General features: G+C 37.3%; 2 protein-coding genes across 5 annotated transcripts in view; both read left to right on the top strand.

Moving 5' to 3' along the window:
• CAMSAP2 (calmodulin regulated spectrin associated protein family member 2) overlaps positions 1-22367 on the top strand; it is an 82264-nt gene extending 59897 nt beyond the window's left edge. For 2 of the 4 annotated variants that reach the window (XM_032117694.1, XM_032117697.1), the window contains 11 exons: positions 2552-2645; positions 3716-3809; positions 7372-7442; positions 7962-8031; positions 8849-11060; positions 12111-12247; positions 12758-12978; positions 14014-14113; positions 16074-16189; positions 17500-17618; positions 19118-22367. In XM_032117694.1, coding sequence (XP_031973585.1) covers positions 2552-2645; positions 3716-3809; positions 7372-7442; positions 7962-8031; positions 8849-11060; positions 12111-12247; positions 12758-12978; positions 14014-14113; positions 16074-16189; positions 17500-17618; positions 19118-19423 — 3540 coding nt within the window. In that variant the 3' untranslated portion in view covers positions 19424-22367. The remainder of the gene's footprint in view (positions 1-2551; positions 2646-3715; positions 3810-7371; positions 7443-7961; positions 8032-8848; positions 11061-12110; positions 12248-12757; positions 12979-14013; positions 14114-16073; positions 16190-17499; positions 17619-19117) is intronic. The other 2 variants (XM_032117696.1, XM_032117698.1) reach the window with 1 other exon arrangement.
• Positions 22368-24110: 1743 nt separating this feature from the next.
• The window catches only part of WDR47 (WD repeat domain 47), a 29923-nt gene continuing 26650 nt past the window's right edge, over positions 24111-27383 (top strand). Inside the window, exon 1 of the mRNA XM_032117701.1 lies at positions 24111-24352. The gene's annotated coding sequence lies outside the window, so the exon portion shown is untranslated. The remainder of the gene's footprint in view (positions 24353-27383) is intronic.

A 27383-nucleotide genomic window follows, 5' to 3' on the forward strand; every position in this document is an offset into this window, starting at 1 on the left:
TTTTACAGTGCATTTTATGTTCATTTTGAAACAATTTCTAAAAACCTCCATGGCTGCTTTCACACCCAATTTTAGTGGATGCAAGCCTGATGACGAATTACATGTATCATTTGTGTATATGATCTTACGGTTATTCTATAAATATGCAGATCTAAAAGCTATAGGTATTAGGAGGGTATAATATATTTGAAGTATTTGAAAGGAAATGAGAATGTTTAGCAAATAACAGGATCTCTGAAGCTGCAAGTCTGCCATCTGCTGTTCAGGGGGCTTGAGCCAGCCTGGGCTGCTCAGAGCTTCCTCAACTTTTATTACTGTTAAAATACTGTTATGCTTCTGAATATCGTGTGTAAGTGCATGTGATAATCATATGGCAAGCTGTTAGAATTTCTGTCACCATAATCAAGGCAAAATCTGTGGAAATAATATCTAAATTCTTCTGAGTCCTGGATAGCAACAGTACTACAGACCCACTGCTAGTTTTTCCAAAAAAATTTGTTACTGATCATCAGTCTTTCTCTTTGATAATTCTTAATGTCCCTTTCTGACTAAAAATAACTTGTGAGAAAATGTGATTTCCATCATGATGGCTCACCACCAGACATCCGAAGTAGCCTCTGTTCTCAGTGGGCTGTGCAGCACTTTCATTTTTAGTTCAGTAAATACTGCTTTGGTGACTTTAGAAAGACAAACTGTCTTGCAGCAGCTCAGGGCTGTGTAGAAGATATTCTGCATAGAATATCTGTCCTTTATAAAATAGTCACACTATTGTGTGTCTATATTTTGTTGAAATGCAGCATTTCAACATAAACATAAGAAATTGGAGTATCTAAATGCAATATTATTTCAGATGGGGACAAAGCTATGATTAGAATATTTCGTAATTTTTTTTTGTACTAAAAAATCAAGTTAAAAATGTAAAAGTTTAAGGAGAGGCAAGGGGAGGGGGAAATATTAGGGGAGAAATTATAATATTCTGAAATTGTAGTATTAAAAATCATACTTTGTCTGAGAAGTACCTCTGATTTTTTCTCGGTCTAAGCTTCCTAATGAAATCCGTGTGTGATACCCAAATGCTATGCTTGACATTCACTTTGAATGGAAAAGATTCTGCTATGTACTTTTCCTCATTCAGTTCTGTCGAGCTGAATAAGCAACGACGAGGTTTTTCCTATTCTATTTATAACTTCTGTGTAATAACTATGGCAACATCTGCCTGATCCCTTCACCATATAGTAAAGTGTAGGAGTACTGTTTGGTCTGAGTACCCCCTTGCCGAAGTAAAGGATTATCTGTGTTAGAAATCTTCAGGAAAAATAAATCTGAAGCAGAAGTGTCAAACGGATACTCAAAATTATATTTTCAAATATACTGATGCAGAATTGAGATTATCTCATTTATTATCAAAGATTTTTTAGCAAATTTTTTGTTTATTTTAAAATGATGTTCTTATCCTTAATGCCTGTTGTTTGTTTTTGAAATAGAATGACATTTTGTTTAGAATTTTTGAAAGAAACTCTTTCAAAGAGCTGTTTAATTATGGTTTCCCATTTTAATGTATAAGCACTGTTTACATCTTCAGACTTTGTAAGACTGGTGGCACAGGTCTGTGCACCTGCTTGAGCCAGCTCAAACCTGGATATTTGCTGATCTCATTCAGTTGATATTTCTAGGTATGAAGTAGCACTGAAGCTGTAGAAGCTTTGGCCTCTGAACTCTTCAGCCTCCACAGTCAACAACCTTCTGGACTTCTTGCACTCCTCATGTGCTCTTGCAGCAGAAACAGCTGCTCCTGCCTGGTTTTCCTCTATTGATTTTTGTTGCTGTTTTGATGCAGTTTGTCACCAGCTGTCTTTTCCTTTTCATTTGCTTTTCCCCTCGTGTTAAATCTGGTGGCTCCCACACCGTGTCTTTCATAGCTGTGTGATGGGAACGTACAGTAGGGAGGTGTATCAGCAGTGTATTAAGTGTGCATAAACCTTTGGAGCTAAATCTTGTTCTAACCTGCAGTCAAGAAACTCTGCTGCTGGTTTTTGTTTTGCATTGAAGACTTGTAAATTTGGGTACATCTTCAAAAGTGTGACCAAAGCCACGTACTTAACACAAAAGCTAAAATCAGATTCCAACTTCCTGCACTAAAACGAAGGGCTACCATACTTTTTCACATTAAAAATCCCTGAAAAAAGCATTGCCTAGCCTTGCAATGGACTTTTCACTGCTATTTTTTAATGGAAATGGCTGATCTTTGGCAGGCATCTTTTTCCACCCATCCTGCTCCTCGCTGCCCTCCCTGCAGGACATCAGGCTTGAGCATATGCTAGTTACGAAACGTTTCAACCCAGTCGGTTGCAATCTGGTCGAGTTATGTATTGGTGCTACAGATCAGTTGTACTGGTCTTTATTTCTAAAAAACAGTGGAGATTGGAAAAAAAGTGGAGATTGTAAACTGGCTGAAACACAGAGGCATCTCCCAAATGCTGCTTAATCTGTTTATTTGCAGGCTTGTGTTTTAACATCAATTTCTCTTCATCTTTTTTTTTTTTTCATGTAGAGCAATTACATGGTGTTCATGGCAGAATTGTTCTGGTGGTTTGAAGTGGTGAAGCCATCATTTGTACAACCCCGTGTTGTTGTGCATCCCCAAGGTAATTATGTTATGGATTGGCCTTAATATGCATGTTTTGATATGTATGTGTACAAATTGCCATTGTGTTCACAGATACAGTGAATATTTTAGTTAACAGGATTTGGCAGTGTACAACTCCCTTAAAGAAGGAAGGAGAGGAGTACTCTTTCTTCATTGTAAATCTTCATCTCATCTCATACAACATAATCAGATTTTTTTGTCTATTACCAAAAACTCATTTAAATTGTTGTGGTATAATCACTTGCAAATTTTCCTGACCTAAACAAGCCTAGAATCCATTTATGCCCATGCAAGGATTACAAACATAATAAGAAACCAAGAACAGAATTTAGCCTGAAGTACTTGTGTTGCTGAGAAGATACCAAGAGAAAGAATCATAAATCTGGGGAAAGTGAATAGAGAGCTAATTGTCAAATTGCATTTTGTACCTGGTGCAAAGGCACCATCTTCCATCAGCAAATTCTCAAATTCAAAAATCCACCTCTCAGATAGATCTTGTGATCTGTTAATGACAACAAAGGTAATTGAAATGTTCCTACAGCAATGCTGTGATTGGCTTTCCATGCACTAGGAAGAGTTTTTCATTGGGTGGCTCTTACACCTTTTTTTCATTTATATGCTTTATAGCACATACAAATCTGACACAAACCTCTAAATAGTGATAACTGTTTTAGGGTGTGACAAATAACCTATTTTATAGTCAGTCACAGGGTTTGGGGAGAAAAACTTCTATCAGAAGCATTTCTTCCAGAAGAACAACTGTCGCTAAAACTGTTTGTTTCCTTTGAATTTTGTGGCTCTTTTTAACTTTATTTGTCTGTATTGGTTCTTCCCTTGCTCTTTCCAGCCTATTTTGTCAGTCTTCATTTCTTTAATTAGTGCCAATATGGGAGCTTCAGAGGATGTAAAGATGAAAGGAAGTGAGAGTTTTAATCTATATAAAGGAATCAATGAAAATTCTTTAAATCTTTGAAAATCATTATTTAAGAGTATTTTGGACAGCTTTTCTACTATGTAATTTAACTGAATACTAAACTATAATAACTTGAACTTTGTTCTTCCTAGCAGCTGAACCTGCAAAAGATGCAGCATCTGCTCACAGCTTGAATGCTAACAGAAGAAATTATATGGATGGTCCATCTGGTTCTGACTTTGTAGCCAGGTAATGCCAGGGAATCACTAGAACTGTTTCACAATCTCCTCCTTTCTGTTCAAAATCAAACAGATTTTTGAATTTAGTTTTTTTGCCTTTTTCAAAGCTCAATTATTGAGTTACCAGATACAATCTGTGGAATTTTGTGCAATATCCCATAGTTCAGCCCTCCCTCCCTGCTGCATGTTCATGTTTGTACACTTGGACAGCATGCTGTTCTCTTACCAGTTTCCAAAACAACCCTCAGCATTCAGCAAAGAAGTGTCACACAGCCTTGCTCTCTTCAGTTTCGAGTGGAGCTGCTGACCAGGTGTACTCTGAAGGAGCTATTTTTCTGGAATTCACAGCAAATTTTCCAAAAGTTATAATGAAAGTAAACTAAGATAACATAACTGAGTGATGGGTTTAGTTTGATTTGGTTATGTTGCTATGGTACCATGAAAGTCAAATATGTAAAAATAAATATTTAGGCTATGATGAATTTCTCCCAACTGCCTCCTGATGGGGAGGAGAATTGGAAAGAAAATGTAAACCTCATGAGATAAGAACAGTTTAATAATTGAAACAAAATAAAATGTGATGATAATAATAATAATTGCAATGAAAAGGAGAGAGTGGAATAAACCGCAGGAGAACAAGGGCTGCACAGTACAATTGTTCCCTCCAGCAGCGATCAGCCCATCCCAGTCAACTCCCCCAGTTCATCCTGAGCACAACAGCCATGGTTTGCAACATCCCTGTGGCCAGCTCAGCTCAGCTGTCCTGGCCATGCTCCCCCACAACTCTTCCTGCACTTCCTCGCTGGCACGAGGCTCTGAGAAGTCCTTGACTTAGAGAAAGCACCACTGAAGAAACAACTGAAACACCAGTGTGTTATCAACAGTGCTCTCACACTGAATCCAAAACACAGCTACAGGAAGAAAATTTCATTCTGTCCCAGCCAAAACCAAGACAATGTGAAACATTATTTTTAGTTATACTCTTACAGGTTTGGAAGCAATGTAAAAACATCCTGTTTCCCTTGTGTTCTGTAGCTGATCATACATTTGATGAATTTCTTGAAGGAGATCTAATCGCTCTCCGCAACTGCCTGAAAGGAGGTTGTAGACAGGTGGGGATTGGTCTCCTCTCGCAAGGAGGAAGCGATAGGAGAAGAGGAAGCAGTCTCCATTTGCACTAAGAAAGGTTTAGATTGGATATTAGCAAAAATTTGTTCACCAAAAAAGTTGTCAAGGATTGGAACAGGCTGCCTGGGAAGTGATGGGGTCTCCATCCCTGGAATTATTTAAGACATGTAGATGTGGCACTTAGTGACACGATTTAGTGGTGTCCTTGGCAGTGCTGGGTTAATGGCTGGACTTCATGATCTTAAGGGTCTTTTCCAACGTATTCTTTCTATGATAAGGGACATAAATTGTACATTAGGCTTTCTTTTTAATCTTTCTTTTGCCAAGGTAAAGAAAGCCTTCCAGTGATGTGATCTGGACACAGTGAATGAGAGACAGCAATTACAATATATTTATAATTTGGAGGCTTTTATTTTGGTTTATTGACTTTATCTAAAATGGCACAGAGGAGAAGGATAAAATTAGCATTTTAACTGAATATTTGGCAAATTGTTGATTGCCAACCCAGATAATCCTGTTTAGCCTTTTCTGTTGGTTTTGGATGGGGTTTTTGAAGAGGGGGGTGAGGGTTTGGTTGGGTTTAAGATTCCTAAGTACATTTTTAGTATTTAGGAATCTATGCTGACTTTAATAAGGGAGTAATATTTCTTACTACCATTAAATGCTGGGATTCCAAATCCTTTCCCTGTATGTGTCCAAAGTGTGTTTCCCTTGTAGACAATGATTTTATTTTCGTGTAAACTGAGCATATAAGCCAGGAGAACAAGACCCAGTAGTTTTGAACATATCCTTTGAAGCAGGGGTTCCCGAGGCCTTTTTGCTGTATCTTTCCTCATAAACCAGGGTATTTCATCCAACATGATGATACATCACTGCAGGACAAAGGAAGGGCCCAAAAAGTAATTTCAGATTGTTGGAATCCAACACACAGGCTGCAGGTTCCCTGGCAGAACAGACCTGACTGCAGGATGTTGGGGTCCTGGGCCTTCCTCCCTGTCCCAACTGTGCATTCCTGCCCCCTTGAGCATTTGAATTGCCATTTCAGCACACAAAGACAAAAAAAATGAAGCCAGTCGGAAAAAGTGAATGTTCTTCTGTCGCCTTAGCTTGTTGAAATGACTCAGAGGATCGGATGGAGAGCCAGATCCAGCACAGAGGAGGGAGTGGGACTGTGGCAGTGAGCAGTTACAATGTCTGAGGTTGCCATGGAACCCAGTCTTGGTGCCAGAATCAGTCTTTTCCCCAAGGAAAATTAAGTGTATAGATTTTCTTCATGGTAGCAAATTTTCACAGGCTGCTGGATTAAATTTGGAAAGCATGCTTTTCTTTTAAGATAACTTATAGACATTAGGATTTTAAAATTCTCACAGAAATCTTGAATGCCATTTAAAACAGATACATCATGTAGCTAGTGTGTAGTGTTACTGACACAAAAAATGAGGAATTTATGGGAACCTGTACTGAACAATTTAATATACTTATGAAAGATGCTTTTGTAGATTGTATTTTTCTTAAATTGCTGGGAATATCCTTCTTGCAAATATTATTTAGAGACATTTCTACACCATACAGTATATATAATATAATAAATTAAACAAATATTCTGACTGAAAAATGTGAGTTTGGGAGTGTCCAATTCAGTGGACAAAATTCAAAACATGAAAGGATTTAATCCAGCTTGTTTTTGAAGTCTGGCTTCTCTAGAAGTGTTTTACATACAAATCCATGTGTCTTTATGTACGTGTCTTTGTTCTGATCATGAAGAAGCACCTTGATCAAAACACTGAATTATGTTAATCTGATCCTGGATTAACACAGCTACTCAATTACAGACCTTCTCTGTAAACCAAATAAAGTGTCTGTGTAAGTAGAAACAGAGGAAATCTCTATAATTACTCCTTTAGTAGTGAATATATTTTTTTATTTATAAAGTCATGTCTATCACAAAATCTTCTTTATCCACTTCTAGTGCATGTTGCAGTCCAGACACAAAGCAGAAGTTTCAAACTAAGCAACTGCAAATAGAAATGCATGGGAAGTATGTGATATTGGCTGCAGTCACTCAGTTTGGAGGCCAGTAGGAGCTGACTCATTTTGCTCATGTTTGTTTGGACTTTTTACTAAAATCAAACCTAAAAAATGGAACCTTCTAATAGAGACATTTACATTAAATAAATCAGGAGACAAATATGTTAACAAAACTAATGCAGCAGCTCTGTAGCTGTTCGTGTGTGAGAAATATATTTTTGACTTTTTGGCCTACCTGCATTAGTTCCAGGCCAAGGTTCTCTTTTTAGTTGATAAATTAATATTTCCAGAAGAAAATTACATGTCACTTTCTTTCCCATCACAAATTGTCTTGGCCCAGGACATGATGACTGGTTGCCCTTTTGTAATGTGGCTTTCAATGTATTAATTTTAAGTTAATGTCTGTTGCTTTATAGATTGGAAAGTCCAGCTTACACACCACCTCACCAACTGCATACTCCCCAGCAGCCTTATTCATCTGCTCCAGGTAACAATTCACAAGGGGGTGGGAGAGGCAATGAGACAAGGTGTTGTCATCTGAGTAAATTGCTGTCTTGCTTATATTTATTCAAACATTACTTATGCAGAAATAGGGGGAGACCTTTACATGAAAAATTAATTAATTTACATAATTGACTTTGGTAATTTATAAAATGTGCAAGTGGGAAGTTTGTGTTTGTACCAAATACATTTTGTGTGTTTTTTTTAATTTGACTTCTGTTTTGATTATGTGGAAGATGGCTTACAACAAGTATTTGCAGTACATTTTAGTAGGATTTGTAGAATATTTTACACAATAGTAAATTCTATGAGGGATGAGGAGTATAATATATATTTAGGATGAAATTGGCTTTGTTGCTCTAGTTGTATTTTCAATATGTAAACACTTTTTTGCCATTGCAGTGTTCTGAGTAGTGAAGCAGATTAATTTGTTAAAGCAACAGAAGCTGATGTTAAAATAATTTTCCCCAGCAGTTACATTAGGTCCTATTTTTATTTCACTTAGGAGTCATCAGAAGGTCCACATCAATGTCTTATGTAGATGGGCATGTAGGGACATGGCCCAAAGAAAAAAGGTAAGAAGTCTTACAAGCTGGTTACAAAATATTGGGGTTTGGTTATCAGCAGTAGTACATGTTCCATTGTAGTTCGGATTTTCCGAGTCCTGTAATAAGAATTCTTGTAAGCTACTTGCAAAGGTAGAAAAAGAAAGATAAAACTGTATCATGGATTAAAAACTGGTTAATAGGAAACAATCTTCAGAAAGAAATAATTTATTCTTTACATTGGAAGAGGTATGCTTCAGATATTTGAATTGCTGGCATTGAATATGTTCAGATTTAATCACCACAGTGAACTAAATGTGGTAAGAGTAACATGGCTAATGATCTCAGTAGCTTTTAAGCTTGTATTATTTTGGAGATGCTAAGAACAAGCAGGCTGAATGTATTGGTTTTCAATTAGACCAGCCATAAACTTTTAATCTGTAGGGTATAAACCAAAGTTGAAATGGTAAGAGTTATAGTGGCACATAAACTGTGTCTTTTCACACCTTCCTTCTGATCTATGATGGCAATTCCTATACTCCTAAAACTCCTAGAATTTATTCCAAAGTAGCAAAAAGCATTTTCTGAGTCTGAAGAAAATGTTGTTACATTCTATTCTATTGTGCCTTTAAAAACACTATTATATTTATATCTATTTATCTATCTAAAAATATCTAAAAATATATCCATGTTTATTATATTTGAAGCTAGGCAAAATACAGTAAAATTAACAGTGCCTTTAATACTACCAGCTTAAAATAATTTTAAAACCAAATACAAATATTTCATTATTCTTATTAATAACCATGAGTTGCTCAGTTACTTTCTTTATTCTGATCTCTATTAGGTCATCATTACATGGAGTTTCATTTGACATTCCTTTTGACAAAGAAAAAAGCATTCCAGTATCTACTCCAAACAGAGGAATTCCTAGATCTGTGAGCAATGAAGGCCTTACAGGAAACATCAACCGCATGCCAAAGCATTCTAGAAAAAATCTGTCCTTCAAACCAGTGAATGGAGAAGAGGAGAATCAAGATATTGAAGAGGAAAAGGACATGACACCTCTTAAAGACACAAAGGCCAATCAGTCTCCTAATGCAAATCAAAGAAATGCCAATGAGAGCAGACACTACAGGTTTCCAAATGGAGCTCTGCAAAACAGGGCAGTTCTGGATGATTTTGGCAATCAGATTGAGACGCCAAGCATTGAAGAGGCTTTGCAGATAATTCATGACACCGAAAAATCTCCCAGACTTCTCCAAACAGACCAAATTACAAATGGGTTCTTTCTTCACAATCGGGAAATGAGCATCTTGAATTCAAACATTAAACCAAATCAGACTACCCCAGATGTAATCACAGACACTAAAGGTGCTCTGAGTCCTGTGACTGACAACACAGAAGTAGATACTGGAATACATGTCCCATCAGAAGATATCCCAGAGACAATGGATGAGGATTCTTCTTTGAGAGATTATACTGTAAGCATGGACTCTGACATGGAAGAACCATCTAAATTTCTCCAGGATTATGACATGCGGGCTAGCAATCACAGAGATCAATTAAGTCCCTGTCCCAGCTCAGTAAGTACTAAATCACAGGCAGGCAGCAGTGCTTCTTCGAGCTCAGGGGTTAAAATGACCAGCTTTGCAGAGCAGAAATTCAGGAAGTTGAATCACACAGATAGTAAAAGCAGTGGAAGCAGTTCTCAGAAAACCACACCAGAAGGTTCTGAGCTGAACATCCCTCATATGGTTGCTTGGGCTCATATTCCCGAGGAAGCATCTGTTCCTCAAGGAAGAGACACTACACAATTACTGGCTTCTGAAATGGTACAGCTTAGGATGAAGCTAGAGGAAAAGAGGCGAGCCATTGAAGCACAGAAGAAGAAGGTTGAAGCTGCATTCACAAAGCAGCGGCAGAAAATGGGAAGAACAGCATTTCTTAATGTTGTGAAAAAGAAAGGTGATGGGGTATCACCTCTCCGAGAGGAAGCAGCAGGAGCTGAAGATGAGAAGGTATTCACTGACAGCAATCGGTTGAAAGAAAAAGAAACTCAAAAATCAGATGACCAAACTAGTAAGATTTCAGAATTAATAAAAGAAAACCCAGAAAATTCTCATAGCAAATGGTTAAAATCTCCTGCTACTTCTGGGGATGCTGAAAAGCAGTGGAATTTAGCAAGCCCCTCAGAAGACAATCTTAATGACGGAGATCTCTTAGAATATACAAAATCTATCGAAAAACTAAACTCTTCCCTACACTTTTTACAACAAGAAATGCAACGTCTATCCCTTCAGCAGGAGATGTTGATGCAGATGAGAGAGCAACAGGCTTGGGTTATTTCTCCTCCTCAGCCTTCTCCTCAGAAGCAGATTCGGGACTTTAAGTCTTCTTCAAGGCAAGGGGGAACTCCAGCTCCTGTTGCACCTTTCTCACAGGAATCCCCTCGTTCTACGCATCAGTCTCCACAATCTTCCAACAGGAAGAATGCCTCTTTTCACATTAAAATGCAAAGGACTCCTAGGCCAAACGAACTGAAAATAACACCTCTAAACCGTACCTTGACTGCCCCACGGTCTGTGGACAGTCTTCCCCGTTTGAGGAGGTTTTCTCCCAGTCAGGTGCCCATTCAGACTAGATCATTTGTTTGCTTTGGAGATGATGGTGAACGTGTGAGCGAACCTCAATTAAAGGGAAATCTTTTGAAAGAAGGCAAATCTACAGAAGAGGTAGCAAAAGAAGAAGGACCAAAATTGCCAAAACAGGGTGAGCAGAAGTTGGAGGAAAAGGAGATTAAGCCTATTGAATCTAATGTTTCTGAAGTATTATCTCAGCCTATCACAGAAACCGTCTGCCTCACCCCAAATGAAGATCAGCTAAACCAACCGATTTTACCACCTCCAGCTCCCAAAACAGCTAACTTAATTGAAGTTTCCCTATCAGATTTGAAGCCACCAGAAAAAAGTGAGGTATCTGTTGAGAAGTATGAAGGTGAGAGTGATAGAGAACAGTTTGAAGATGACCAGAAAGTGTGTTGTGGATTCTTTTTTAAGGTAAGAGAACTAGTGGATGTGTATGTCGGCTGTTAAGCTTTGTTTGAATCTTTAATTGAGATGTGAATGTCACTGATGATTAAAGTCCAAGCAGATGGTACTGCAACTCTAAATGTGCACGTTTATCTTTTGGACTTGATTAATTTGGCATCATAAGAGTGGTGAGATTCTACCATACTGCGGTTCTGAGCATGCCAGTGTATCCTTTTCCATTGATAGTTATGGAAGAGTGCTTGGAGGTCTTGGTGAGGAAGATGCATGCTGAATGTAGATTCATTTTTAACATCTGTTTTGGTGATCTTGATTAAACGTGCTCACATCTCACCTTCACCTCCCCACCTCACCCCCAAATAAAAGTTTTTGAAGTACACAACAGCCTGCATTTTTAAAAATTATTCACATTTTTGAATTGCACTCTGGAGAGCCTTTTTCTGTCTTTTGACTGGCTAAGAAAGTATAGTCTGCTGAGACTCCCTTTTGAAGCTGGTATTTGGGAGCACTCCTTGGAGACTTTTTATTAAAGAGCTGTATTCAGACAGGCTTTTTACTATAATGCATATTGTAAGACGGTGGTCTAGACTTATTTCCGTCTTGGAATACCCCAAAATTTTGTGTCATGTATCTAGATGCATCTAGCTTGTCTGGAAGCATTCCTCAGTTCTAACAAAACACCTGGCTTGCTCAGAAGTTACTTTTATATGGTGCATAGTTATTGGGGTTTGTGATAATTACCTTCATGTTCATACATGCAGAATTTTCCAAAGCTGAAAGAAGTTTATGCTATGTAGGATCTGAGTCAAAACTAAAATATCTCACTTAGCAAGTTTTCTCGTATCAGTGTTGAATTTTGTTTGACTCAGGAAGGAAAAATTCCATTATGAAGTTTTTAAGAGTCTTAAGAAAAATCTTCAAAAATAAACTTCAAATACTGCAAGAGTAAGTTAGGATACTCAGTCTACAGAATTAAGTGTCTAATGACTTGGCAAAATCAGCTGCTGAATTTAAAGATTTTAATATTTTTGATCCTTTTCTTTCAAAAACGGTTGCTAGGATGATCAAAAGGCAGAAAATGATATGGCAATGAAACGAGCAGCATTGTTGGAAAAGCGTTTGAGAAGGGAAAGAGAGACTTTGCTTCGAAAGCAGCAGCTGGAAGCAGAACTAGAACATAAGAAGGAAGAGACAAGGTAAAGCTACATGTAATGATCAGGAATGGTGAACATAAAAATGTCTGGTTTAGTTAGAAGTGGAACTTGCATGTCAAAATTTTGCATCTTAATATCCAAGTTATTTACTGCTAGGAATCAGATGTGCAGAGGAGCCCAGCTGGCCCTGCAGGACAGCAGGTGGCATCAGTCTGTAGCTCGCTCAGGCTGGGAGCTGTGCTGGCCTGGGCACAGCTCCTCAGAGCATGGCTTTGAGGGAGCCTGTACCCCTCAGGGCCCTTTCTGCACAAAATGCACAATGTTCACTCAGTTACAGCAATGAAGCTGATAAACCTTCATTTGGTTTTATTGGTAGCAATATCCTAAAAAGTTTAAACTCTCTGAAAATTGTAAAAAAATTAGAAAGTCTCTTACTGGTGTTTGAGAACATTGAAGTTCCAAAAATCTGATGCTTGTGTTGTCCTCACTGTACTAGCTGAAATCCTCTATTTGGAAAGTTTCTGCTGCTGAATTTTTTTGGTAAATTTTTAGACGCAAAACAGAAGAAGAACGTCAGAAGAAGGAGGATGAACGAGCACGGCGAGAATTTATTAAGCAGGAATATATGAGAAGGAAACAACTAAAGCTTATGGAAGACATGGATACTGTCATAAAGCCACGTTCCCTCTCAATCAAACAAAAAAAGCCACGTCCAAAATCTATTCATAGAGATCATATTGAATCACCTAAGACACCAGTCAAAGGTCCACCAGGTAACAAATGTTTATGTGGAAAAAGAGTCTGTTCATGCTAAAACACCAGCTTGGTTTTTGGTCCTAACAAGCACGTGCATTTATGAGTGTCTTGTGCTAAATTGAAACTGCACGTGACCAAACTGGAAAGCAAAATTTGGCATAGAAATGGAAAGATCAATGTCACTTACCTGCTATGCATGCATGCATATATCAACAAACAAAAACATTAGCTCTGAAAACCCAGTTGAGGGACAAATGTGTGTTGCAAGTTTCATGCACACCCGTGTTTTCTGCACTAATCTCTTCTTGCACCTGTAGAGCTAAGAATGAATAAAAGTTGGGACATAAGAGATCAATAAATAAAATGGTGACTATAAGGTAAGAATACTTAAACTCACACAACACAGACAAAATTAGAATTTGAAAGTTACTTTTATATTTCATGGGTTTTTTCTATTTTGCTCACTTACCAACTGCATGTATAGTTAAGAACATAGCAACACTAACCACGTGGAATAAGTTAGCATTCTTTAGATACAAAAGAGCTTGCAGTAATGACTGGAAGAAGTATGGCCAATTTACAATTAGAAAAAGTAACCAGATTGCTCAGTGATCCTTTTTGTTACAGCCTCCTCTACCTTTGTTGTTGTGCTGCATTTGCTCTGGCTGCTTCCCTCCATCTTCCAGTGTAATTTAAAGTATTTCCTTAACACCTTCCAAGAATCCATCCTAAGCTTTAAATTAAGTCTCTTAAGCTCTCTTTCAAGAGGACTTATTAACTTTAATTGCATTCTTTGATTTGCATAGTGCCAATATTCCCATGTCCGTGCTTCCCATTAGTGCTTAGTCTGAGCCCATCCCTGGTGGCTGCCAAAGGCTGAGTGTCAGCAAGTGTTTACATGAAGTGCAGCACATATGCATGCAGGTATATCATGGATGGGTGCTAGTCCCATGCAGAAAAGCTCTTACTGACTTTCAGATGCTGGTGTTGGTCTGATGAACAGACTCTCCTACTTGCATAGGTTTATAAGCTTTAACTTTGTTTTTATCCAGGTTCACAGCTTTATCGTGTTTTTTCAGTATCTAGTCTTTCATTGGCATCGCTGAATACAGGGGACAATGAGAGTGTGCAGTCAGGCAAGAGAACACCAAGGTAAAGCTAAAATAACCATTTCATTTAATAAAATTTGATAATCAGCTATGTAAAACTAGCATGAATCTTTTAGAGGTCGTGTATATATTGTGTACTCCGAGAACAGGTATGTTTTCCTCATTTGAGACATGGATAGTTTCCACTGTCAGACATTCGGGAGCCAAGCCATGATCATTTGTTTTGCAAATTTTACCAGGTAAACCAGTTGGGCAGGTATAAATGAGGTCGAAACAAAATGCTGTTCACACAGCCTCTTTAATTCACCTGCTTGTATCTAAGTCTCAATTTGTGGATATTTTCTAAACCTGTATGCTACGTGCAACTACATAGCTGCTGTTCTTTTTTTAACATAGAAGTTTCTTTTCTGTTTGTTTTTTTTTTTTTTTTTTTTTTTTAGCAGTTGTACAGGGAATTATTGAATGCTCACTAGGACTTCAGCCTTTTCCAAACACCAGAATTTATTTTGCATTAAAAAATCACCTGAAAATAACAGAGAAATTTTAATTTTTTTATACAAAATCTGTATTTCATTCAGAGGAAGATTATTATTTCTGTGAACTACTTGATAATACTCAGACAAATACTTTTTTTTTGTATAAAAAAGAAATAGGGAAGAAAGGCAGACTAGGAAAAGGGGGTTGATAAGGAGTACTACATATTATGATATTGCATGTCATGTTTTCATGGCCGCTACACACTATTCATCAGCTCTGACAAGACTGAAGCTGGCTTCAATTGACTTCTCAATTACCTTGATGTCTCAAGAACTGACTTTCCAGTTATTACATAAGAAACTTTCATAAATGATCCAATTAGCCTAACATCTCTTGTCATCTCTTAAAAATTAACAGTTTTAATTGAGAGGGGGATTTCTTCCAGCTATATTAGTTATTACAAAAGGCTTGATGTTGCTCATCTACGCAGTCTTTACAGGAGATGACCCCTGTGTATGGGGCTGTAGTTGTACAGTGCTGTACTGTGCTTGTAACGAGCAGTACATCTTCCTCAGCCTTTGGATCTGATTTAGGGGATTGAGACTTTTAAAACATTATAATGGTAACAAAGTTAAAAGAATTTTCAGTATCTTTCCAAACCCATATTTTCACCTTGTCCCTGCATCACCATTGTCTTTGATGATTCCACTGAGAGAGTCTCGGTGATACATTTGTCACCTTCTTCATGCAGGTGCTAATCACAAAAGGTTTAGGATATATTATAAATTGAATTTTCACCTGTTGCTGATTTTACTGAAAATGAGCATGCACACAAATGTTGACATGGTACCACTTTTTTCCATATTCTGTGCCTTTTTCTCACTAGAAAACTTTCATTACAAGCTGCAAATTTGACTGCCTTTTGCAGTAGCCACAATCGAAAGTATTTTGAATATCTTGCAATAATTTAAGAAAACTTTACTATCTTGCTTAGACCTTTAAATGCAAAATTATTGACATTTGAGTGCAGCCTGAAGAAATACAGCAGCAGAAGTTATTGCTTGTGAAAACAAACATTAGAGAGGAAATTGTTTTGCTGTCTTAAATATAGCAGTTCTCACTGCCAGTTGTTGCAGTCATAAGTGTAAATGAACTAGATTTTTACTTCATATTCATCATTCTATCAAGAACTGGTTTATTCACTACATGAGATCACATTGTTTTGGCAGTACATGTTATAAGTAACTCAAATTCCCACTTAGTAATTCTGTTTCACAACCAAGGACATCTATTAGGTTTCTGTCCCTCAGAAGGGACAGAAGTAGCCCAAAAACTGATTAACACATACCTCACCTAAAGACCAACTTCTTGCATCACTCAAAACACAGTAAATATTGTGCATTTAGGTTTATATTTTATAATTCAAATCATCGTGTTCTTAGTACAGTTTGCCTTCTTTTCATATTAGAAGGCTTCTCAGCTGAACATTGTAAATTGTTTTAATAGATTTTAAAACTAATGTTTAGGTCTGAATCTGTGGAAGGATTTTTATCTCCAAGTCGCTGTGGTAGTCGTAATGGAGAAAAAGATTGGGAAAATGCATCTACAACTTCTTCAGTCGCCTCTGCTACAGAGTACACAGGTCAGTGACAACAATATTCAGAAAAGTACCTGCCTGGTAGTGGTCCTATGCATGAAAAGTTTTCAGTTACCTTGATTTGGCTTCCTGAAACTTAATTGAGTTTTACCCTTCAAAGTAGAGGGTAATAATACAAGGTTAACATTTTAAATCCAAAATAAAAGTACTGACTCAATAGCATTTGTGATAACCAGAATAAACCATAGCCAGGCTCAGAACAACACATGGGCTCACACATCACTCTGTACTTCAGTAGTGTCTCTAGCAAGGCACAAAGCATTGCAATTTCAACTCAATTTAGAATAGAGTGACAAAAATCAAAAACCAAATAGCAACAGCAAAAAATCTGTGTAGCAATGCAAATATAAATATTCTGCACCATTTGTTTCCTAACAGATCCTTTGTTGTTTATTAAGAACTTTATGATCTGACTACTAATTTTTTACTATATTATGAATCAAATAATAATGCTATTTTCCTCCCTTTTCTCTAACTATACCACATGTGATACTGCCAAGACCTTGCATCATCAGGATTATAAAAGCTCCACTTTTGCCAACCTAATATCACTTTCTTTGTGAGAAGAGTAGCATATGGTTAGGTATTTTCTAGGCTCTTTTTTGCCCAAAGCGTAGACAAACTGAGATTTAATCTTAAATTTAATTGATGTTTGTACATTATTTTCCTTTCCAAGACTTGGAATTGGTACTCACATGTTGGGTTTTTTAATGGTCTAGATCCAAGTACACATATATTTCAGAAATTAAAACAGGGGAGATTTCTTGTTCAAACGGATGAATCAAGTCATTTTACAGACAGAATAACCAGACAAGTGTAAGGCCAGATCTTCCAGGTTTTGGGTGAAATGTTTCTGGAATTGCAAAGAGGAGAGGCAACAGTTACTATAAGCACTGAATATGCCTCACTGTTATACCTCTCACCTTTGAAATCACAGGTGTAGAAAAAGAAAAAGAAAGCCTTTCCTCTCTCCTGGACAACTGAAATTTTAGTTAGAAACAGCAAAATGTTTTGTTGTTCATAGAAAAGGTCTTCTGAGAGAAAAAATATTTACCAAGGCTGCCAATAATAATGATTTAATAATGAAAGACACATTTGTAAGTAAATTCAGTGACAGCTGAATGACATTTTACCTGTTTGTGAAAGTTGTGGTCTCTAACCTTGTTCTGTATTATTCCTGGATTTGTGATTTTATGCATGCAAAAGTTCCACACTAGAAGTGCTTCACAGCATTTGAAGTAACTCTTTGTTGGCTTATTGATTAATTAAGCTTATTTGTCATTCCTTTTCCATAGGACCAAAGCTCTTCAAAGAACCCAGTGCTAAATCCAATAAGTATATAATTCAGAATGCACTGGCACATTGCTGCCTGGCTGGAAAAGTAAATGAAGGTCAAAAGAAAAAGATCCTGGAGGTAAGAGTATCTTTCCCCTAAAAGCATAAACACTTAAGTCAAACCAAAGTCAGGCATTATGGAGACTCTTAAGCATAAATACAAATATTGAAAGGAATCCTCAGAGATTATGGCAGCAATTAGTGAAGGGATTGAGTAACTCCTGTGACTTGCTTCCTGTGTAGGCAGAAAGGCTCTCCAGTGCTGTAGAAACAAGAGCTGTTACTTTGCACATGCAGCACAGGAAGCTGAATTAATTCACGTGTTTAATTAATAGTTATTGCTTGTTTTATTGGAGAATTTCATAATGTGTTCACAGTTGTTTTCCCTTATACATAGAGATCCTCAGACTGGGAAATTTAGAACTAAAGCACAGTGCCCTCATGAACAGAAAGAATTGAAATACGTCCCTTCTAGACTCTTCTCCAGTTTCCAAGCAGTAGGGCAAATTCAGGACTTTCTATTAAAGGAAGGTGCCTTCCAGTCTTCTCTCTTACACTGCTATAAACCTTTCTGAAGGTGCACAAATATTGTAAGGGTAAGAACTCAGGGACCAGTTTCCGGGTGTTTCCAGGCAAAAGGAGTAACACAGAGTCTGAACCTTGAGAGTAACAGGACTGTTCCATTTACCAACTATGACAAATACAACAGATTAACTAGATCAAACATCACAGACACTTGGAATCCAGTTTGAATTTCTTTCCTGGAATAAATTTCACAGCAGTACTTCTTGCCCTTTCTTCTCTTGGTAATCCTTCTGCATCCATGTCTAGATGCTGCTTTCTCTGTCTTTCCAGACACTTTCTGGAAATACCAAGTCAGGAATCAGGACAGAGTCTTGCCATTTAAGTAACTTGGAGCAAAATGACCCTCAGAAATCCCAGAAAAAAATAGCTGCAAAAATGTCATGCTTAACTTTAGGATGAAGCATACATCACTTGGTAGAGGCTGTATGTGTTCAGGGCACATGTCCCATAGAAGGTCTGTTAGGTGGAATAGGAATCTGAAGACTTCAGCTAATAAAGAACTTCTGTTCAATACATTTCAACTGACTTTATGGTTTGACCAAGCTTAAGTGGATTTAGGGATGAATGAAATTACATTTTAGCACCACAGGGTCTTTCAGACATACTGACACATCTGAAGTTTCTTGTTCCCAAACTTGCAAATATTAGACCAGCTTGATGAAATGGATGATGAGAAGAATTTTTATCTGGTCTATAAAAAGACTTTTAGGATGTCTGTTCTTGAGGTACAACTAAACAATTATAGCTGAAATTGTCTAAAGAAATTAGGTTTTGCTTGAGATGGAAATCTACCATATCAAAATTCAGACAGGTGAAGCTTAGCAAATTCTAATGATTGAAAACAAGGTCTTTTAGTGGACAGAGTTAGACCTAAGTTTCAGCTCTGGTAGAAAACTAATTCAAAATGAAATCTAATGATTTAGAATGTTATCTAATTACAATGCAAAATTCATATTCTGAATGTTTTTCTTTCTTTCTTTCTTTCTTTTAAAGGAAATGGAAAAATCTGATGCCAATAATTTCTTAATCTTGTTCCGGGATTCAGGCTGCCAGTTCAGATCTCTGTATACATACTGCCCTGATACTGAAGAAATCAATAAATTAACGGGAATAGGTCCTAAATCTATAACAAAGAAAATGATAGAGGGACTGTATAAATACAACTCCGACAGGAAGCAATTTAGCCACATACCTGCCAAAACTTTGTCTGCCAGTGTTGATGCAATTACCATTCACAGCCATTTGTGGCAAACCAAGAGACCAGTAACTCCTAAGAAACTTTTACCGACCAAGGCATAGTAGATGGGAAAAAATTTGCTTGAGACAATTGTGATAAACTTGCACTTCATCTTTACTGCCTATAGGAAATAGATTTCTAGTTGCCAACAAGACTCTTAGAACTTAAAACTGGACACCGAGTTCTATTATCATGTCCAACTGGAATGTAAACACAGTGTTTAGGAGTGCAGAAGATTAACTCTTAGGTGAATAATTACGAGTGATTACAGAAATGTTTGACTTGTGTGGAGATTTGTATGTGCTAATGCAACATATAGAGTATATTTGCTCTGTATTTTGATTAGATACACTGAAGCACTGAATGTTCCTCTTTAGTGACTCAAACTACATTTTTTACATCTGTTGCCTTATATGTTTGTATTTGTGCTTGTCTTGAAATATTTTTCTTTCACTAAAGAAAAATTTCTTAATATTCTCAATACCATTGAACTTTGCATACTGACTTACAGTAAAGACTAAATGATAAATTGTATGTCACTGAATAACAGCTGAATGGGTCTGTTCTGCAAGATCCTTACTGTGCTGTAACAAAATCAAGATTCATTCCCCTGTGTATTTTTAATTCTTTTTCAATTAAATAGTACTGATTTGCTTATAAACTAAACAGTAAAGGAAAAACCTTTGAACTGCTTGAAGTTTCCTTCAAATGAATTATTTAACAACTCAGGGTAAATTTAGGTGATGCAATTATTTCTGTTTCAGTAAGTTGCCATCTGAGATGTATGACTGACCATGTGCATGTTCATAACACCATTAAAACTCAAAGTAAAAAGATTTGGTAGGTCTCTGAAACAGTTTAAACAAGTGTGCATTCATTGCTTTGCACGGCTCCAGCTGCAGAGAGAGCACATGGTCAGGTCCTGCTTCCTCAAGGAAGGAATAGGAACTCATGAAACATTCAGAACTAGATCCCTGATGTTGCCTAACAGAGCACTAAATATTCAGAAGAATCACAGAATTCACTAAGTCACAGATCTTTGAGAAGTTGTTTATCTAATTCCCATTGATTTTAAGATCCAGGCCACTTCCTGCCTTCAGATCTGCCAACTCAGACTTGAATCAATTTTCTAGGGAATAGACATCTGGTAAGAATTTTCAGTGTGTCTTCGTACATTGTTTTCTTGACACTAACAGGCGATGTCTTGTGACACAGCAATTTTTAAATACATACAGCAAAAAAGCCTAAATGACATTTCAGTAAATCTATGACATGACCATTTGCAAAACCAAACTCTAGGCATATTTCAGTATTATTTATAAAGGGCTGCATTTTATTTCAAAACAGTGTTTGACTATTTTGTTTCAGTGTTTGTTTCTCTTATAATTTGCTTTTAACATAGCACTGTTCTGAAAAAAAAGAAAACACAAACTTGAAGCCTCCCCTAAATCTGTGGCTATTTTGATAACATCGTACACCAGAGAATTTGTTGGGGGGGGGGGGAGGGAAATCTCATTCTCAGGAAAAGACTTGAATGATTTGTGATTCTGTTCTGTTTCAGTGTTGTGACAACTCCATTCACATAAGACAGTATTGTGCTATAAGTATGTAGTCCATTTGGTTTCATGGGAGACTAAAATGATGTTCATATTTCTCTCATTAAACTGCTTTGAGAGAAACTGCCTCACTACTACAATGTGCTCCTTTACTTAGAGAAAAGATGCACAGGAATGAGATGTCATTAAGCAGTTTAGAACAGTACTTTTTTAAATTATTATAAGGCCTTAGGCATCAGTGCATCTGGATTATAAACATTTTCTCAAAAATGCTGTCAGTTTACTGTAATTTATGTTCTTATATTTATGTATATTTGTTAAAACTGTAAAAAAAGAAAAAACACTTTAAAATACATGTTTAATATGTATGTGGCTCAAAACTATTTGTGGTTAGCGGATTCCTATTGTTTGCATGTATATCACCAGGATATGTAACTCTTATATTTCAAGTGTATACATATTGTGTATATAGGATATAAATAATATTAAAAAGGGGGGAAAGAGGGTTTGCACATTCTGCCTGTTAGACAGTTCCTACAGATACCATTGTAGGAATATCTTGAAAACAATATGAAACTGTGTATAATATACAGTGATTCAAGAAACCAGGAGGTTGGAATTAACTGACACACATATTGCGAATAACTTCAGAAGAAGTTTTATCATGGGAGGCTTTTATTTCTAAAATCTGTTCTATGATTTAACTGAAGATTTGCAACACCATAAAGACACATGCATCAACCTAATCAAAGTGAGCTTAAATACAGGACAGGAATTCTTTGAGTAATTTAAAATATATATGAATGTATTATGAAATTTGCATCTGTCAACAGGTTAAAGATTTGTGCAATGTCTAAAAGTAGAATGTGAATAATGCAGTTGAAAATTTCATTGCTCGCAGTATAAGGTTTTACTTAATACAGGAAAAGTAAAACTAGAGATGCTTTTCCTTTTTAAGCCTGCAAATTTTCTAATTACAGTGGATCTTTGGTTGGGATCATGTTTAAAAAAAAGAAGAAAAAGAAAAAAAAAAAAAGCTTTCCATAAAGGCCAGTATTTATCACTGACCTTTCCAGAACACACTGGTGCTTTCATCAGGGGTATTATTATTGTTGCTACGACTGAATTGCCAAACTCTCGTCTTAGTTTTTGGAGCAAAATTTCATATTCTAACAGTCATAATAGCTACTGATTTTTTTTTTTTTTTAATGTTAGTATGACTGTTAGTTTTTATTATTTGGCTGTTTAAAGCCAAATTCAGCTATTTAATTATGATTTATTGGGCACTGTTGAAAAATGTACAGTGTATTGTGTGCTTACTTGTCCACTTCTATGGAGCATAGCTTCCATATTTTTTCAAATGCTGTGCTGTAAAATATTGTCATTGCTACTTATGTGGTACAGTGTAGTTTTTTCCTTTCATTTAAATAAAAGCATGGCACCAAAATAACATTTTTTTGTTTTCTTGCTTACCTCTAAATATAAACTAAAATTATAAAATGTTCACATTATTGTTTCAATCTTGTTTCTTCTCATATTTCAGCAACGTGGAAATTGCAGGAAATATGCACCATTGTAATTTCTTCTTTTGTTTCCCATCTTTGATCACACTTGCATGGATAATCTAGCTTTCTGATGTTATCAGAGGAAGGCTATTGAATAATTTGGCTTCGTATTTCATTAGTGAGGACAACAAGGTGTTACCCTGTTCTCTTCAAAACTGAATTTCACCATTTTAAGTCACCTGATAAACTTCTAGGCTCTAGTTAGCTTCCATTTTTCCAAAGCCACAGAAACTTACTGGTCAGGTTAATAGGTTTGCTTCAGACTGATGTCAAGATGAACTGAAGTCTTATCTTTGTCAAGATACTGTATAAAGCATGTGTGTGAAATAGTTTGTACTTGCTAGTGATGCTCTCTTGAACAGAAATGCTACCAAAAAAATGAGGGGTCTCTTCCAGATTCATAAATTAGTAATTTTCCAGTCCAAATCATGTCTTTTTTGGAGTTTTGTGTTGTCCTGCTGGGTTGCAGAGTAAGAGCAAGGACTTGCTGAAAGTGGCCATGACATCCCTGCACTGTCAACAGGCAGACTGAGTTGCTGGGCTAACTTACACAGATAAAGAATCTCAAAACCGCAGAGCTGTTTGAAGAGTAACTTCAAGAATACCAGCAACCTGACAGTAGGGCTTTTAATGCTGAATTGAAAGCTACTGTGGAAGGAAATTAATAGCTTGCCCTCTTCCCCCTGAAAACTGGTTATTTTTCAGCCAGCTCAGTCAGTTCCCTGTACAGCATCACAAACAGGCTGACACAAGCAAGGAATTATGTTGGAACACAAACACCCAGTTGCACCCAGTAAAGCTATTTTTTCAGTGGTGAGCCCAGCTCAAAATTTTCATCTAAAAACAGCCATTGTACAGATCTGCTTTAGAACAGACATTGTTTTTCTATCTTTTGGCAAATAATACCATCCCTGAGAAACTTCAGCTTCTGCCCTGGTTAATTTGACATAATATGACTGTACTGTGTGCCTGAATTTGTACAGAATTTCTGATTCAAAATTTGTCCTGCTGTGGGATCCAGTGCAGAGAGTCATGCTTGGAACAGAAGGTTTTGGATCGATCGCCACACAAATGTGATGCAAAAAATAGCTTTGTATCTCAAATCCAGCTGTACTGATCAGATCAATGTCAGATGTCTTTCTTCCAACAACTTAATGAAAAAGACACAGGGCTACACCTTTAACTATTTAGATCTTTTCAAACGGCAAAGTAACATTTATTTGCTGCCTTGTTACTAATTTAATGAGCTGAATACGTAGCTTGAAGAATTGTGGCTATAAAGATTTATCTTGACAGCCACAGCCCTTTACAGCTGCTTTTACATTTTCTAGTTAAATAAATGAAAAACAACAAAAGGAAAAAAAATCCCCTATAAACACTCTTATTCCAGGTATAGATTGCAGGGGGAAAAAAGTACATTTAACATGTACAGTATCTTTGTTCATTTATAAGCAATTTATTTTTAGAAGCAATCTGTTCCATTTAGGAAAAAAATATGTGATGTGTGTTTGTATATGCATACATACAGATGCACATTTACCTTCAGACTTACTTGCTTACATACAGAATACACGTTTTATTTAGACAACCACAGCAATGAGTCAAACGTGGTAGGGAAGTTACTCCAGCTTATTTCCTTCTAGCAAGAAAGAAAAGCAGCTCTTACACTCGAAACTACTGCTCCTGTAGGAGGCAAAGAAGCAATATACAACATGCACATTTCAGTACAAACTCTTTGGGAGATGGAGTTCTTTTAATCAAATTTCTGAATTCAAGGATAATGCTGATGGATGCTAGACAGAACTGCCTCTGATCAGGAGAGCTAATAACCGCCAGGATTCAAGAAAGGACAGAAAACAGCATAAACAAGGTAAGCATTCACTGAAAAAATTATTTAAAACTTTCTTCAGAATCTTATTCAGCATTACAAACAACTTGATGTATAAAATGCTTAGGAGCAAATAAGTATTTATCTTTGGATAAGCTGAGATACATGAAGTCACACCAAAGTGAAATAGAAATATAGATTTTTTTAACTTTTAGTAGAAATATATGCTAAGTACCTTAACAAGTGCCTTAAACCTTGAAAAGCTGCAGCAGGGACCTTAAACTGCAGTTCTTACTGCAGCAGTGTTACCTTTTCACAGAATTCTTTACTTTAGACAAAATATAGATAGAACTATACTGTTCACATTTTTTAGATAGAGTGTTCACATAAACAGTAAGAGTTGATAGAAACTATATGCAAATCTGTGTAATACCTATGTAACACTGACAGATTTGTGTAAGCAAGATACTGAATTTTTTTCACATGTGTTTAAGCTTGCAGTTAATGGTATGTGAACTTCGTGGAGATGTACTAAGTAATATCTGTATGTACTTTTATGTCTCAGTTAATGGAGCTTTGCAGAAAGACTAAAGGCTAATACAGAGCTTTCCATCATGGCAGCTCTGTCTTATCATTTCTTCATCATCACTAATCTAAGTGTCTGCAGTACAAGACCTGGCAAGGCCCCACAAGCCTGCAATTATTTAAATTACTTGAAGCCAGATTATACTTTGGCTCAGTATTTTTCTTGTTTAAGCTACCTGAAACTGGAGCTATGATGCTGACATAAAGAATTCTATAGATTATGCAAGAATACTGCTGAATTGTCACCTCAAAGTTCTGGAAATCCTTTCTTGAAGTGAGTAAAAACTGTTGCAGAATAAGGTTTTGGACAGAATTTTTTTCTAAGTTTTTACAAGAACATGTAAATATAAAATGTAAAGAGTTGAATGTCTCTGTTACAAGTACAGAAAATTGGGATTGACCCATTTTTAGGGCCAACACACAGAATCAGCTGAGTTGGAAGGGACTCACAAGAATCATTGAGTCCATCTCCTCGCCCTGCACAGGACCATCCCCAAGAGCCACACCACGTGCCTGAGGGCATTGTCCAAACACTTGAACTCTGTCAGGTTGGTGCTGTGAGCACTTCCCTGGGGAGCCTGTTCCAGTGCCTAGCCACCCTCTGGGTGAAGAACCTTTCCCTGATATCCAACCTAAACCTCCCCTGTTACAACTTCAGACCTCAGAGGTCAGTGCCGAGATCAGCGCCTGCCCCTCCTCTTCCCCTCTCGAGGAAATTGTAACTGCAGGGAGGTCTCCCCCTCAGTCTCCTCCAGGATGAACAGACCAAGTGACCTCAGCTGCTCCTCATGGCTTCCCCTCAAGCCCTTCACCATCCTCGTGGCCTCCTTTGGATGCTCTCTAATAGCTTAATGTCTGTTTTATACTGTGCTGCCCAAAACTGCCCCCAGCACTTGAGGTGAGGCCTCACCATCTCCCCCCTTGCCCGGCTGGCAATGCTGGGCCTGATGCCCCCCAGGACAGGGTTGGCTCTCCTGACTGCCAGGGCACTGCTGACTCACGTTCAATTTGCCATCGAGTGGGGCTCCCAGGTGCCTTTCCATGGTGCTGCTTTCCAGTGTCTCATTCCCCACCTGCAACATTTGTAAAATAGTCACACAATTACTATTTTCTTTTCTGAAGTGCTCCAAGCACAGACTGCAGCGCCCTGGTTTGTCACTAGGCAATGCAGATCTCCTCCTCCACTAATCCTGATTTTCAAGCTCTCAAAAACCCACACCCAACAGCTTTGCTCTTTATGGGAGTTACCTTCTTTGCAGTAATGAGTAGGGTGTTCAAAGCAAGCTCAGACCATCCCAAACACGTTTCTATGCTTAAGTAAAGAGTTCCAAACAACTAAAGAAGATCTTCCATTGGCTCTCTTCCCATAGGATGCTACTATATGTATCCTCACCAAAACTTAGTAACAGTATGATTGCCCCCCAGAGCAGGGCCACCAACTACTGCTACCTATTCTTCCATACCTCTTCCTGAAAGGTTAGTTCTTGAAATCTCTTTCCAGAGTATAGGAATTTGCTGCGTACCTGTGAAAGGTCCAACATTCTGAGCAGGAAACAGATTTCTCTTCCTTTCAGGTCTGTAACTGGGAAGAAGCTTTATCTTTCTTGCCATCCAGAGAATACAGTCTCATAGGTTTGGTCTCAAGACCTTCACTGAAAACAAAGCTACTGCACAAAAGATTAGTAGACTACTGTAAAACCATTCTGAAATCAGGATTAAGTTTAAAAGCCTGTGTGTGTTTACCTAGAATTTTGTAGGTTAAACAAAGTTTTAAAAGGACTTTTCGTATCTGTGCTCAGTAAAGTTATACATACCGCTCAGTTTAGACAATTAAAGTTATCTTGTTTATCCACATTCCGATTTATCATCTCTACTGTATCATATGCATTGGAAAACAATTTCATTTCTATAATTACATTTTCTCTTAAGCAGAGCCTCCAAATGCAACTAAGCAACAAATTATAGCTTTGGAAGTAAATGGAAGTATTCAATATTTTACCAGCAAATATTCCTGGGAAGTAAAGTTGGGACTTGAATAAAAGGAACTGTCGAGTTCCACATTCTTTGCACATGCGCGGCAAAGTCACTGCTGTGCAGCCAGGCACACTCCTTGCTTTGGGACATATGTTTGTATTCCTGTTCAGAAAGAAGAGAGAAAAAATAACAAATTTCCCCTCTGCCCTTCAGCAAATCCTCAGCAAAACAGTTAGCAAGTAGACTTAACCTCACTGACATTTTGTGAATGTGACAGAGAATCCAGTTCAGCTTCAGTCAAATCCCTGACAACCTTCCTGGATCTCTGATGCATGGCACACATGCATAATTAACAACAACAACAACAAAAATTAAAAATCGTGCATCAACTTGTCAGAAAATTGCCACCATCTCCATTTTGGCAGGGCCTACCAGTGCACTGCAGTGTGCTCACAAGCACTCTGTCCAAGTGCTGTACTTGCATTTTAACATGATTTTCTGTATCGCATCTCAC

This window comes from Corvus moneduloides, chromosome 9 (genome assembly GCF_009650955.1).
Source record: "Corvus moneduloides isolate bCorMon1 chromosome 9, bCorMon1.pri, whole genome shotgun sequence".
NCBI classification, from domain to species: Eukaryota; Metazoa; Chordata; class Aves; order Passeriformes; family Corvidae; genus Corvus; species Corvus moneduloides.